At 26.7% G+C, this 15312-nt stretch overlaps 2 protein-coding genes across 2 annotated transcripts; both read left to right on the forward strand.

Annotated features, from left to right (window-relative positions):
* The first annotated feature begins 959 nt into the window (after nucleotides 1-959).
* Nucleotides 960-10182, forward strand: LOC108480544 (heptahelical transmembrane protein 2-like). Its single transcript, XM_017783580.2, has 4 exons — nucleotides 960-1428; nucleotides 1508-1600; nucleotides 1695-1770; nucleotides 9408-10182. Exons 1-4 carry the CDS (start codon nucleotides 1175-1177, stop codon nucleotides 10071-10073), a joined length of 1089 nt encoding a protein of 362 aa, XP_017639069.1. The 5' UTR covers nucleotides 960-1174; the 3' UTR covers nucleotides 10074-10182.
* A 2021-nt stretch (nucleotides 10183-12203) lies between these two features.
* On the forward strand, nucleotides 12204-14851 carry LOC108480635 (50S ribosomal protein L35, chloroplastic-like). The gene is made up of 3 exons (XM_017783686.2): nucleotides 12204-12640; nucleotides 12820-12936; nucleotides 14631-14851. Exons 1-3 carry the CDS (start codon nucleotides 12353-12355, stop codon nucleotides 14706-14708), a joined length of 483 nt encoding a protein of 160 aa, XP_017639175.1. The 5' UTR covers nucleotides 12204-12352; the 3' UTR covers nucleotides 14709-14851.
* Nucleotides 14852-15312: the final 461 nt, after the last annotated feature.

The raw sequence follows: 15312 nt of genomic DNA on the forward strand, positions 1-15312 counted from the left end.
GTAAATCAAGGTTGGACTCAGTATTTTAAATCGACATTAGGGCTCAAAACGGCAGCCACAAAAAGAAAGGCTTTAGGGGCATCAACCACTACCAACGACGGCTATTTTGGGGCTGCTTTGAAAGATTAATAAAAATTAATTTGAATGTTAGAAAGTTATCATTCAAGTCATTAAAAAACATCAAAATTTTAGATTGGGAACAATAGGTCTTTATTAAAAAAAATTGATAAGATTTATTAGAGTTAAATTTATGATAAATGGTGAAATTTTAAATACTCTTAATATTCGAGGGTGTCAAGCTCCTACTATAACATTTATTAGGGTTAGGTTAACAAACAACAAAAGTATTAATACAAAGCAACTCAACATCCACAACTATTGAGCTTTATTTGTATACATTAGATATTGAAATTTTGTATAGTAATTACAATTAAAATTACCTTCATCATTAAACGCTCTAACATCGATGGTCTTTTAGATGTTGAGATTACTTAATCATTACACGATTCTTACTCGAATTCTTTTCGGAGATGCAAAGTTAACACAAGTTATGAAGATATAATAAAAATAATATGATATATTCTAGTAAAAGAACCATCACACCAAAACAAAAATATACAACCACTTAGATTAACAAACCAAAGAAAAAAGGAATCGGTCGCGTGAAAGAAGATTTAACTTACACGTGTCAACATGGGCAAGGATTAGTCAAATTTCCTACCCCAGTAATGTATAGCTATTTTTGAATTTGATATTCTGAACCTCTATTTCTTTTTGCAAATTAAAATAAATGAAACAAAAAACAGTTTCAACGAAATTGCTTTTCTATACAGTAATTAAATAAAAACTTGGGGAGGCGATAATCAGATACAGTCAGACTACACCTACAACCTATGCTTATTCATCAAAAAGTGCTTTAAAAATAATTGGTTCTCAAATAGATTAGTGCCACGTAAGCACACACAAATTTTTAATAAAAATATGATATTGAATTTTCTCTGGTTTTCGCTATATGTACAGGTTAACAGAATTGTAGCAGAAAGGCCTAAAATATCAATCTCCCAGAGAGAAAAAGAGAAAGAAAAAAGAAAAAAAAAAGGTTCAGATTTCTTCGCCGGTAAAAAACCCGGAGGCGTTTCTCCGGCGAGGCGTTAGGGTGTAGCTTCCAAGTAGCATGAAAAGTCATCGTCGTCATCGAAAAGTTGCGACGGTGAAGAATGATTATAAGCAACTAGATCGATTTGAGTCAGGTGAAGGAGATAAGATGAAGAAGCAAAGATTTAAGAGGAAATTGTTGAGGTACGAAGAGTTACCGGATTATTTGAAAGATAACGAGTTCATCTTGAATTATTACCGATGCGAATGGCCATTGAAGGACATTTTATTAAGCGTTTTCTCATTGCACAACGAAACGATAAATATCTGGACGTAAGGGACTCGATCCGAATTTCAAAGGTTTCATTGGCTTCATTTTTTTTTTTTTGATGATTATGTATTATTTTTGTAGGCATTTGGCAGGGTTTTTAATATTCGTTGGATTAACGGTGTTCAGTTCCATGGAGGATTTTGGAGATGGAAGTTTGATCACCAGTTTTTCCAAGTAAGGACCTGATTGTCATTTTCAAATTTTTCTGGGTTTTATGGATTTTAATGCAAGAGAAAGAAGCCTAATCTTTTGCGTTGGATGTTTCCAGAGCTCAAGTATCAGGACCGTTGATGATGATGATGAATGATGTAAACGCCTCTGATAACAAGCATAGCATCTTCCAGGTCAGTTCTTTTTCATTTTCTTTATCTAGCATTTCAAACTTTCTCTGTTTTTTTTTTTCATATTTTGAAAAATGTTGTTCATCTATAATTAAATTAACAAAAATAAATTCGTTAATGCTAAAAGAAAAATTGGGAGTTTTGGAAGGGAAATGGGCATGACGTGACAGCTAGTTTTGTTTAGATGCGTTAGTGGATTACGGTCAGAGATAATATCCTGAATTAAAAGATTACTGGGTCACACCATGTGATTCTTTCTATCGGTCGGTGAAAAACACACAGTTCTTTGTTAAATAATATTATTTTTATAACCAAAAATTTAACTTTCTGTTAATTTTATAAAGTTGACATCACATGCTAAGTTCAATCACTCACATTATAACAACCAAAATTTATCATCTATTTACACTTAATTAAGTTTAGAATGAATGATACCAATTTTATATAATTATAAAAGTATATAGAATTCCAATTTAATTATAAAAACAATGATTTATTTTTTATCCACTAGTAAAACTACACAATCAAATCTAAATTTATGTCAGGAGTCTTTAAGATTAATAAATTAATAAAAATGAATATTTATTTGTCTTGAGTTTGTTGTATTTAAAGTGGGCAGAATAGTTATTCATTTATAATATATATTTATAAGAATAATTTTTAAAATTATAAATAAATTTTGATTTAATATATATTTTGATATATGAATTTTAATTTTATGTAATTATATATATATATATATATGAAACTTTCATTATAATTCAAATGTATATATAAAGTTTTAAATTTTAAATTTTTCAATCATTAACATTTGAAAAAATACATCAATTTATTTTATATTGAATAAAATGTAATTATTTGTGTATGAAATATATAAACATAAAATAATGGTATATCAATAATTATATTAATAACTTGTGAGAATTAGATCAAATCAAAATTTAATGAATAAAATAATACAAAACTAAATTTTAAATATAAAATTACACATTAAATTAAAATTTATCCCTAAATTTATAAAGTTATATTAGTAATTTAATTTCTTAAAAGAAGTATCTCTTATTAACCGCTCATTTTAGTTTCACTCTTCTAACAAAAACTCTAGAAAACTATTAGTTTAGTTACTTCTGTTTTTCTACTATTTCCTTTTTTATTCTAATTATTATTTTATAAATATAACTAAAAATATTATTAAAAACAAATCAGATTTAGAGTAATAAAAATAATGTGAGTATTTAATCCTTTAAAATTTAACAAATAGCTACCACTACAAATAATTATTCAATATATATAATAAATATAAATAAATATAGATTTATATTATATTGCAATACTTACTTTACAATAATTAATTTAAATATTAATCTCAAAACTTTGATTCAATGTGTAATTTAATACATTAATTTTAATTTTATGCAATTATATACATGAAGTTTTGGTTGCAGTTCAAATACATACATGAGACATTAATTTTAATTTAATTGTGAACATTTAAAAATAAATACATTAGTTATAGTGATCTAAAAATATATTAATTTATTTTCATATTTGATAAATACAATTATTTGTAAATGCAACATGTAAACTTAAAATAGTGTTATATAAATAATTATGTTAATAATTTATAAAAATTAAATCAAAAAGAAACGAAATTCACATATAAAATTATAAAATTAAAGTCTCTCTAATAACTTTACATATCAGATAAAAAGTTCAATATAGTTTTAGATTTATATATTAAATTTATTAGGTGATAACATATTTTCTGAAAATAATAAATTAAAGTATCAAACGGATTTTTATGCTTTGTTATTTTTCAAATGGGAGTATTGAGAAAATTAATAGCTTTTGGTGAGTAATTATTTTTGAAATTAAAATAATAAAATATCTTTATTTTTATTATTTTGACTTAAATTTATTTTTATGTATTTTCTTTAATAATTATCTATATATTTTATGTATAATAATTTATTTGGCCCTTTAATTTTACAAAAAAAATCATTTTAGCCGCTCATTTAATTTTTCACCTTTTTTAGCTCTTACATTGTTTGTTAAATCACCAAAAATAAATTGAAAAGTTAACATACACGTGGATACCATTAAGCAATTAATTAATTTTAAAATTTTAAAAATTATAAAAAGTATTAAAAGTATAAATATTATTTTTAAATATATTTTAAAATTTTATTAATTGTTGATGCTTCCACATATAGGTTGATGCCATGTCAGCAAAGTTAACAAATATTAACTTTTGTAAGTTTCAAGGCTAAAAGAGGCAAAAAAAATTAAATGGAGGGTTAAAATAACTTTTTTATAAAGTTTAGGATCAAATAAATTATTATGCATTTTATTCAAAATTTTCACTTATTTGGTACCACTTTCAACTGGGTCCAACTCACTTATGAAATTATTAAAAGTTCAATATTTTATAAAGCAATAAATATAATTTTGAGTGTATTTTTTACACTGTAGCAAAATATGTGCATATTATGATATTTCAACTTAAAAACTCAAAATCTTCCTTCTCTCAACTTTGTCATTTCAACTAAAGCCACAATTAATTTTTATTGTTACATGCCTTTTAGGCATAATAATTTATTTGACTTTCTAACTTAAAAAAATCATTTTAACCCAACGTTTATTTTTTATGCTTTTAACTCTTAAATTTGCATTATTTGTCAAATTATTTTAAAATGAATAAAAATTAACGTTTGTTAACTTTGTTATGTGACATTCGCATGGATTGTCATGTTAGTAATTAGTTAATTTTTTAAAATGTTAAAATTTTAAAATTCAATAAATTTTAAAATATTTAAAATTATTAAATAAGTATAAAAATATAAAAAATATTTTAATTATTTTTAAGTGCATGTCAACAAGCATCAATTTTTATTTATTTTGAGATGATACAAATTAAAAAGTTAAATGAGAAAAAAGAATTATATGAAAAACTAGAATAATTTTTATAAAATTAAAATTCAAATAAGTCATTACGGGTAAATTTTTGACTCATGATCTTGTACTAAATTAAAAATATTACTTGGTTACTCCAAATTCAATAATATTTTAATAATAGTATAGAGGTGCTAACCTTGAAAATTGACTAGACTAGAGATTCTCTTGACATCATCAGTGATTTTGTTTTTTACGTTTTGTGAACCTCATTTTGCTAAAAAAAAAAAAAATCTAACAACCAACCTTCTCCACTGATTGTTAATTCTTTTGAAACTTTTTGCTGATTTTTTCTTCTTTTTTTTTGAAAAAAGTTACGTCTTTTGAATTTTTCTCTATTTTTGAATTTTATGCATTTTAAAAATATCCTATTATAGTTTTCAGGATATCTTTTATAATTTTAAACTTTTTAATATTTTAAAAATTTGTGAGATTTTTTCTATTTTAAGATTTTCCATTTTTATTTTTTAAATTATTTTATGTAATAATTTTTTCACGTGACATTTTGTTAACTCCTTAACGTTTCGCAACTTTAGGTATTTGATAAAAGGAATTTAGAATTAAAGTGATAATCACATAAAGTTTAGGACTAAATTAACTTTTAATCCTAATTAATATTTGTAAGATTTTTTATAATTCAAAAAAATTACATCTTAGGAGTAATATTAAATAATATAAATTTAAAAATATAACTTTTAACTAATTTTAACAAATTGTAAATATTATATTGCTGCAAAAAGTAAACGGATTGATTCCATTGGTCGGGGAAATGAAACGCATGGGTGTTAGCGATTGAAGAATCTGTAGTTGATGACTTCTCGAAATACTCCTAAACTTTGCTTCTTCGAGAATTTCAGTGCCGTTACTCATTGGCTCTTAGATATATTTAATTTTCATAAAAATTAAAATAAAATTTCATTTTTAAAAGGAAAATAACATTTAAATCACTTATTTGAGATTAAAATACAAACCGCAATGACAAGTAACCAGTATAATTATAATTAGACTTAAGTAACACTATACGCAAACGGAATTATAATTGTAATTCACATATATCTATAATTACAACTAAAATTAAACTAATACATGCATAAGCGAATAAATTGATAATAAAAATTTTAGATTAAAACTTACACAAACATCGATGCATCTAGTGGAACTTAAACTTGAATACAAAGCCTCACTTATAATAGTGTTTAAATTATTAAATATCCCTATTGAAAAAAAATTTAAAGTATTAATTTAAAAATCTAAAGTATCAATTTTACTTTTAAATTTTAACCTAAATAGTTGAATTTTTCAAAAATCAATTGAACATTTACATTTTTTTCTATTTAATTGAATCATTGAGCGATAAAATTTTATTTAATAAGCCCTTTGACCATTAAAGAGTAAAGACAACCATTTTATGGGTTATCTTTACCATGTTGTACCTAGGATTGTGTCACATGACACAATTTAACATTTATATTAAAACTATAGAAATTATAAAATTAAAAACAATTATAAATATATATATAAAGTGGAAAAAATATAAAATGATTATAAATGAAAAAATTATATAAATTATAAAATTATTAAAATTGCAAAAATATTAAAATTTATTAAAATGACAAAATATTAAATAAATTAAGAAAAATAAAAATATAAAAAATATTTAAAATGTAGATAATTATTGAAAATATTGTAAGGATATAGAAAAAATATGAAATACAAAATTATATAAAATTATAAAAATTTATATGCTTCTTTCGTTGTGACTTGCCTTCTCAACCTATTCCCTACTTTAGTTTGCATCTCAAAACATTCTATTATCATCGGCGAAAAATAAAGGGAGTGCAAACTTTGGAGAGATCCACGATAAACGAGCATAACAACTACCTTCGGGGATAAAATGTTAGTTAGTTTTCAAATAAATAAAAAAGTGGTTCTTACAATTTTGTTTCATATATTTTAATTTTTTATAATTTTATGCTTTTCATAATATATTGTAAATTTTATTAATTTGTAATATTTTAATAATTTTATATACTTTTAAATTTTTCCATAATTTTTACAATTTTATTTCTTTTTAATTCATTTCTTTTATAATTATATAATTTTTAAATTTTATTTTAATAATTTTAAATTTTTAAATTTTTAGTATTTAATATAATTTTTAGTTATTTATATATTTTTTATAATTTTCTATATCTTTTATAATTTTTTACTTTTCTATATTTTGTACTTTTTAAATATTTTATATAACTTTTATGATTTTTATTGTTTTATGATTTTTTAATAATTTTAAATATAAAATACCATATTTCATCATGTGACATAATTCTGGCATGCCTTATAGCGAAAATAACCCTTCAAAATGGCTTCAATTATTCTTTAACGGTTAAAGAGTTTAATTGATTAAAATTTTAACGTTTAAGGACTCAATTGAATAAAAAAGTATAACCACTTAATTGATTATTTAAAATGTTAAATGACTTTAAAGGCCCTTTAGTTTTAATTTCATTAAAAGATGTTCAAAATTAAATTGCTGTGTAAACTTTTAATTTTAAAATGAATGCAAAAAGGTATACTAATAAATTTTTAGTAAATAGGTTATAAAGTTGATGATGCCGTTCTGAAGTGATAATTTAGATTTATTCCAATTAAAATTTCTAGATAGATAATACTATTGGAAAATATTTTGAATAGTATACAGTTAAGGCATAATGACTTATTTGATTCTTTAACTTTATAAAAAATTATTTTAGCCTTTCATTTAATTTTTACATTTTTAACTCTTAAACTTGTATTTTCTTATTAAGTCATCCAAAATTGATGGAAAAGTTAACTTTGCTAAGGTGACATACACGTAGATGACACGTCGACATTAATTTTCTAAAAATTTTAAAAATTCAAAAGATTATAAGAAATATTTAAAAAATAAAAATAATTAAAATTATAATAAAATATTTTAATATTTTTAAATTTTAAAATTAATTAAATGATATGTCGTCCACATGGAAATTCACATGAGCAAAGTTACAAACTTTAATTTTTCCATCCATTTTGGAGTGATTTAATAAAAAAAACAAATTCAAAGGTTAAAAGAAAAAAAAATGAAGGACTAAAGTAATTTTTTTATAAAGTTGGAGGGCTAAAAATTATTATTCCTACAATTAAATCTCATTACATACGTCAGAACCTAAATCAATAACACTTTTAAGTTGTCTAAATTATATATTTCATATGATGCCTCGATCATATATATATATTTCAAACCTAAAATTTTAAAACAAAATGATAATTATTGGACTAAAAGAATTAAATAAAGTATATTTGTTAAAATTTATTTGTAACCAATATTATCTTAAATTAATATATTTATAATTAAAATTAAATAAAAAATTATTTAATAAATAATAATTTGAATAAAGTTAAACTGGATTAAGAAAATCCTATCATAGTCAAATGTGTAATTTGACATCCCAAATAATCTTCTTCTAATCAATACGCTGGAAAGCCAAGGACTCACAAAGCTTGAAACATTTTGGCTGGAGGATTAAATATTATTTTATCATTGTTTTTCAAAGATGTTAAAATATATGGTTTAAGATCATGTGTATGGGGTTGTAATAAAAATATTTAAAAGTTAAAATATTCATTTTAGATATGATTATATAAAGTAAATATAAATTAATTTAGATGATATTTAAATTTAGTAATATTTATAATAAATAAATTATAAATTGACTCTTGTAAATTGTTTGTAAAATGAATATATAAATCATATTTTAGATATTAAAACCATACAAAACTAAAATTATTGTAAATTAATAAAAATTTATAAGTAATTAAATAATTGACTTCATTATCATCATGACGTCATGCTATTTTTTTGTATTAAACAATATTTAAATTATAAAATAAATATAATAAAAATTTATAGTAACTCTTTTTTAATTAACTCATTATTAATATTATGATATATAAAATATAAAATCTTAAATATTTTTAAGTAATTAATTAATACAAATTATTTATAAAATTTAATATATAAATCATATTTATAATTTATAAACCAACGATAGATTTATAATTTCATACTCAAACTAACTTTTGAAAAATCAAAAGTAATGGTGACTGGTGAAGTGATTCAGTCATTTGTGACTGCATATTAACATGCTTGATATCCCGAATAACCTAGGCCTCGGTATATATATCTGCTGTCCTTTGATATGTAATCAGTGGCAGATATTGGGACTAATTTTTGAGGGGTTCAGTAAAATTTTAAAAAAATGAGTTTTCTTTTTGAAAAAATTGGGGCGTTCAATTAGAATTTTTAATTTTTTTTTGAGATTAATGAGAACTTTTAAATATTTTAAGTGAGCTTAATTAAGATTTTTAAAATAAAATGAGAATTTTCAAAAGTTTACGGAAAATTTTCTAAAAATTTCAAGAAGAAAAATCATGATTTCCCAAAATTTTGAGGGGGCAAGGCCCTACAGGGCTTTTAAACTGTCCGCCTTTGGATGTAATTAACAATTCAGATGATGTGATCTCTGTCAACAGAGAAATTTTGCATCAAATACTGTAAATTTCAATGTTTTCTTCAATGTGCATTTCCCACTTCCATTTTAGTAGGAGCAGTAAATCATGGGAAGGAACTGAAATGCAGTATGACTTTGAATTTGATGTTTGGTTTGCAGGGTTCAGAGTTGAGGCACATTCCTCAGTTGGACTTGAAGAAAGACGGGTATAACGCAATTCCAAAGTGGCCCTGGTTTGTTTTCTTGTCTGGTGCAATGGGGTGCTTGGTTTGCAGCTCGGTCTCACACCTCTTTGCTTGCCACTCCAGACGCTTTAGCCTCTTCTTCTGGCGCCTAGACTATGCAGGCATCTCTCTCATGATAGTCTGCTCCTTCTTTGCTCCCGTGTACTACGCTTTCTTCTGCCATCCGTATTCATGCTTTTTCTATCTTACTTCCATATCGGTGCTCGGAGTCCTTGCCATCATCACTCTGTTATCACCAACTCTCTCAGCATCCCGTTTCCGATCTTTTCGAGCTTCCTTGTTCCTTGCAATGGGCTTCTCAGGGGTGATCCCAGCAGCACATGCAGTTTCTTTGCACTGGGGCCATCCGCATATATTTGTATCTCTCGGTTATGAGCTCGTGATGGCGTTCCTATACGCTGCAGGCGCTGCGGTTTATACCAGCAGAATACCGGAGCGGTGGAAGCCTGGTGCATTTGATATTGCAGGGCACAGCCACCAGATCTTTCATGTGTTTGTTGTTCTCGCGGCACTTGCTCATTGTGTTGCTACCCTTGTGATTATGGATTTTCGTCGGGAATCTGCAACCTGTGCGTATTAGCATTCTACTGTTAGGTAAACAATGTTTTGATGATCAGGGGGATTTCCTAGTTCTCCCAGTTTTTGGCTTATTAAATTCTATCACTTCCAACAACATTTTCCTTAACAAACTGCAATTGGTGACCTCCAAAATTATATTTGATTGCCCATTGATTTTCCATCCATAGCTTTTAGGCTAAGTTATACACTTTTATAGATGGAAAAGCTAAAAACAGAAATGATGTTGTCTTATGTTACTCCTTAAAATTAAATTTACCTTGTGCTGACTTATAACTTATCAAAAATTATTTTTTGAGAAAACTTAGGCCAAAAACAGTACAACAAGCAAAGATGGTAATGATTCGATTTTGAGAAAATTTGAACTTGAAAAAGTTTGTGTCCAAAAATATATGAGTCTAAGTTAATTCAATCCCAAATAATTCAATCTTGATACAAATTTGACCTCAAACCTGTAATGAGGTAAGTTTAAAATTGATTCAATCCTGAGCTCAAGATAGATCCGATCTCAAACTAAAAAAAAAAAATTTGAATTTAAAATTAAATAGACATTAATAATTAATATAAGGACTGTCTCTTTGGCTTGAATTTATTATTCCATACACAGGCAGTAGAGTCGTCTCTTCGAGTGCCGTCTGACATATTAAAAAATAGGTGAAACATGGCTAAAAAAAATGTTAATGAAAAAAATCAAAGTGAACTTAAGTTTTTACACCCTAAGATATTATAAATTCAAAACAGTTAATTAAAATGCCTAATTAAACTTAGACAGAAGTTTAAAATTAACAAATTTATAAATCGAGAAAAATGGTGGGATTGAAGATATCAACTCTGACAACATTATTTTTGAGAAAAAATAGTACTAGTTTCAGGCTTTAGTGTTTTCATGCCTTAATCATTTATAGTTCAAGCACTATAGAGAGATTGATATCAAGGCCATGACATTTAATAATTCCAACTACATTAATTGAATGAGCCAAAGAACAATGTGAAAGATATTATTAAAAGTCATTTTGAGTACAAAAATTTTAAAAATATTTTTATATTTACTTTTCAAAGTTTTAAAATTTTAAAATATTTTTAATAATTATGACTAAAATGATAAATTTTGTAATATTAAAGGCTAAATTTGATAAATTTTTAAATTTAAAATCAAATTGATAAAATTTAAAAACATTACAAAATTAAATATAGAGCAAACTTAATAGTTAAGTGACGATTTTTATACATTACCTATTTATATATAATATAAATATTAGATAAAAAGATAATTATAAAGTTTACAAATAAAATGCACTAAAAAAGTTTACAAATGAAGGATAAATAAGTCGCCATAAATGAATACATCACAATAAATAAGAAAACATCAAATGCATTTGAATTTAGACAACCTTGTAGAAGTAAAAACTTTGTTTTATATTTTTATTTTTTAAAATTATATATATTTAATTTTATAATAATATAAATAACTTGTTATTTTATAAATAAAAACGTATAAACTTATTAAAATACATCTAAAATGAATTTAAATATATGGTTGTCCAAATTCAAATGTGTCAGGACAACAATTTATTCATGTTCATCATTGATATAAAAAAATATACTTTTCATTAATTAATATATTTTTAAAGTTTTATTTTTTTATTTTTTCAATACATGGTATACTGAGGCTGTCACCATTCACCATTGGATTGAACATCAGTACTATATTAGTATAAATTAATAGTGTTAGTGTAGAGATATTAATATGGGTGATAAAAAGCAAGTTCAAGTATCAACTAAACTCAAAAAATTTAGATACCAATTAAATATTTTTGAGCAAATTTAGAGCATAAATTATATATTAACAAAAAAAAACATCTTTTCTTTGTTTCCATTTCCAAATTTAGAACTTTAATTGAAAGTATAGAGGAATATAAAAGTTTGTATTGATTGTTTGAAGTGATGAAGTAAGAAAATAGATTTATTTGAGATTGGTGGTTGATATTGGTCATTAATTCATTTTATTTGTATTATCATGATTTCTTTTTTCTAAACATGCTTAATTAGCTGTTAATCAAAATGTACCCAAGCTGTTAACCAAATTTTCATATTACATATTAGGAAATAAATTCAAAAGAACTAAGGCCACAAACAAATGGCGAATATTCCGCAGCAGCATGGCAATCCATGAGGACGCAACGTCTGAGACGGCAGTTTTCTGCGGTTCTATCCTAAGCTACTACTTTCCCACATACAATAATAACATCCTTAGCTTCAACACATTCATTTCATTCTTCCTCAATGGCTTCTTCTCTCAATTTAACCACTCTTTCTCTTACTTTACCCATTCCCCATCCTCATCCCCATCCCCATCCCCATCCCTTCTCATCCACTCGACTCCCTCGTGGCTCGCTCCAACTCCTCCAATTCAACAAGGTGGGCAAAGCCTTGAAACTCAGTTCCTCTCAAACCATCTCTGCTTTCCCTTCCTTTGCTTCCCAGGCCCTTCCCGCTTTCGCCCCTGCCCCCCAAACACTCCAATCCCCCACTGTCTTTGCGGCTAAAGGCTACAAAATGAAAACCCACAAGGTACTTCTCTCTTTCTTCTCTTTGCTTCCAGTGAATTTGGTTGCCATATCCAGGAAAACTTGTGCCAAAAGAATCCACATTTTTAGAATTCAGCAAATTTAAAAAATTTTATGAATAGATTTAGTTATTTGCTTTGCTTTTCTAATGGATACCATGTTGTCATATATATGGTTTATTAGGCTTCAGCAAAGCGATTCCGGGTGACAGGACGAGGGAAAATAGTAAGAAGGAGAGCTGGGAAGCAGCATTTGTTGGCTAAGAAGAACACCAAGCGTAAATTGCGCCTCTCCAAAATGGTCAGTCTTTTTTCCCCTTTTCGCCTCAGATTCTACTTTGTTATTATTATTAATAATTATTAAAATCCTTTTATCTTTTAGATAGCCTGACTGCTAATTCCTCCAAATTAATGCTGCGTTTTGGTTCTTGCATAGAAGGGATAAGCAACTGTGGGATATGGATTTGTAGCTTATACTTTTAATTTCTTAATTCCAAGCTCCTTATCATGACTGTTATCTTGTGTCAAACAAATAAAACTTAAACTGCAAGGAGTGGTTGGTGGGATGTAAGAAAGCAAATAAGACATTGCAATGAGAAAATTCGTTAAGGAAACTGAATAATTATTGTTTTTACTTTTGAAAGTCTTAGAATGAGGCTCACTTTTTTCTAAAAAAAAAAAATCTCCCAAGTTTTGGTGGATCTTCCCCTTCTTCTGGTTTCCCCAACTTGAATAGGAATTTAGTCCTGCTATTCTGTCTCTTGGCTCTAATACAGTTTACCAGTGTGGTTTGGATATGTAGATGAGCTCTGCCTTGGCATTTCAAGATTTTCAATCAGACAGGCTTCAAATTACTTTCTTTTAGTTTCTAAGTTATCCAGAGAGAGCAAATATTCCTGAAGGAATAGTTATTTTAATTGCTACCCCATTTAGGCTATATGCTGTCTGCCATCCTAGGTCCATTTTTCATCTCGTATCAAGAAAAGAGTCAAATGTCTCTTAGAGAAAATCTATATTAGAAATAATGAGCCTATGTTCTTGTTGGGGTATAGCAAAGTCAGGTTGGTCTTTAGGAGGTTTTGATGGGTGGAATCATGATTTTTTTTTTGTTACCTTAGTTTGGTGAGTATGGTAGGATTCAATGCAGATTAAACTTGTTTTTCTGATAAGTTGGCAGAGTGAAAAAGTGGTATATAATTTATCAAAGGGTATTTGAAAGTAACATGCTGCACCACCAGAAGTGAAAAGGCTTGCTTAAATGCTCAGTTGCTATCAGTTGATACCATGATTTGTTTTTTCTTCGTAGGAAGTCATATAAAGATTAGAGTTGGAGATGTTGAACCAAATATCTTAAATCGAATTTTTCTATTTTCAGTTACTGTATTTCTTGGTGAAATCATAGTGTCGTTATCTTACCCATTGTATGGTACGCGTGGTGGATGAGAGGAAGAAACTGGAAAGCGTTCATGTTAAACAAACTTAGACTATTCATAAAAAATGCAAATTGAGTACAGCTAATATCTATCATTATCATGACGAGAGCTTTGTTCTGTCTAAATGCTTAGTTTAATAGTTCATAGCTTCAGGCATGATCTGTTTGTATTTCCACTGTAACTCAGATAAAAACATCTAGGTTGCAGATCTTGTAAGATATTGTAAATTAAATCTCTCTTTCTTTCTTCTCTGAGCATAAACAAACCTCAACATATGAACAAAATCAGGTCATACTGAAATATATTGAAAATTTATTTGACTAATATTGAGAATTTCTTAAACCTAGAGGCTTACTTCAGATGCCCAGTTTAGGGTCATGAATTTTCCATTTGGTGTTTCTTTTAATCAAGCTGCTTGGAATATAATAGAAATTGATCCATTACCAATATTTGGTCAAACAGACTGTTCAAGTTGCTGATATAATCTCAAATGAAATTCTTTTATTTGATGCATAAGTTTGAACGTTGCTTATGGTGTATTTGTGTCAATTTCCGTCTGCAGCACGATGTTAGTCGGAGTGACTATGATAACGTGATTGGCGCCTTGCCGTATCTCAAAGTAAATAGAAATGCCAAGTGAAGAGTTGCCATGTGATGAGTTATTTATGTTGCTTTCTTGTGGTTTCTCACAATTATGTTAGAGAAAGTTGTGTTTATTGCTTTAATCTGTGGTGCACTTAGTGGCCATTGATAAAATTCCTAGTTGAATTTTATTTATTTCAATCATTTTGGCACTCGTTTCATTCCAGTTTAGACATCACAGGTAACATTACATGATCTGAACTCCTATGCTGGATGCTTTGGGTGTTGAAATAGGCTCAGAACATCTAGACTAAACTGTTTTTAAACTTCTCAATCATTTGCAAATAATAAGATAGATAGGAGAGTAAACCATTCGACTCAGTCAAGAAAAGAAGAAAAAAAAGTAATCCGAATTCAAACGGGATCAAATTTGATTTGATAAGAAAAAAAGAAAACTAAGACTCAATTTTTGGTTTCAATAATATTTTTTTAAAGAAGAGTATTAAAAAATTGTGTTTGGTTGAATATTAAAAAAATAAAAATGAAAATATGTAAAAGCAAAGTTGTGTCATGGTCCGATGGAAGCATCGGATTGTTTCTGGGTGGAAGGGTGCCCGTCAGATGTCATGGAGGCGGTGGCTCAGGACCATCATCGCTTTGCT

Source organism: Gossypium arboreum, chromosome 8, assembly GCF_025698485.1.
Source record: "Gossypium arboreum isolate Shixiya-1 chromosome 8, ASM2569848v2, whole genome shotgun sequence".
Classification (NCBI taxonomy): domain Eukaryota; kingdom Viridiplantae; phylum Streptophyta; class Magnoliopsida; order Malvales; family Malvaceae; genus Gossypium; species Gossypium arboreum.

Bases quoted from the DNA above. Each gene is read 5' to 3' on its own strand.
- LOC108480544 (XM_017783580.2), top strand. From the start codon at position 1,175: ATGAAAAGTCATCGTCGTCATCGAAAAGTTGCGACGGTGAAGAATGAT. The intron at 1,601-1,694 runs GTAAGGACCTGA...GGATGTTTCCAG, and splicing joins TTGATCACCAGTTTTTCCAA to AGCTCAAGTATCAGGACCGT. The intron at 1,771-9,407 runs GTCAGTTCTTTT...TTTGGTTTGCAG, and splicing joins ACAAGCATAGCATCTTCCAG to GGTTCAGAGTTGAGGCACAT.
- LOC108480635 (XM_017783686.2), top strand. From the start codon at position 12,353: ATGGCTTCTTCTCTCAATTTAACCACTCTTTCTCTTACTTTACCCATT. The intron at 12,641-12,819 runs GTACTTCTCTCT...ATGGTTTATTAG, and splicing joins ACAAAATGAAAACCCACAAG to GCTTCAGCAAAGCGATTCCG. The intron at 12,937-14,630 runs GTCAGTCTTTTT...TTCCGTCTGCAG, and splicing joins AATTGCGCCTCTCCAAAATG to CACGATGTTAGTCGGAGTGA.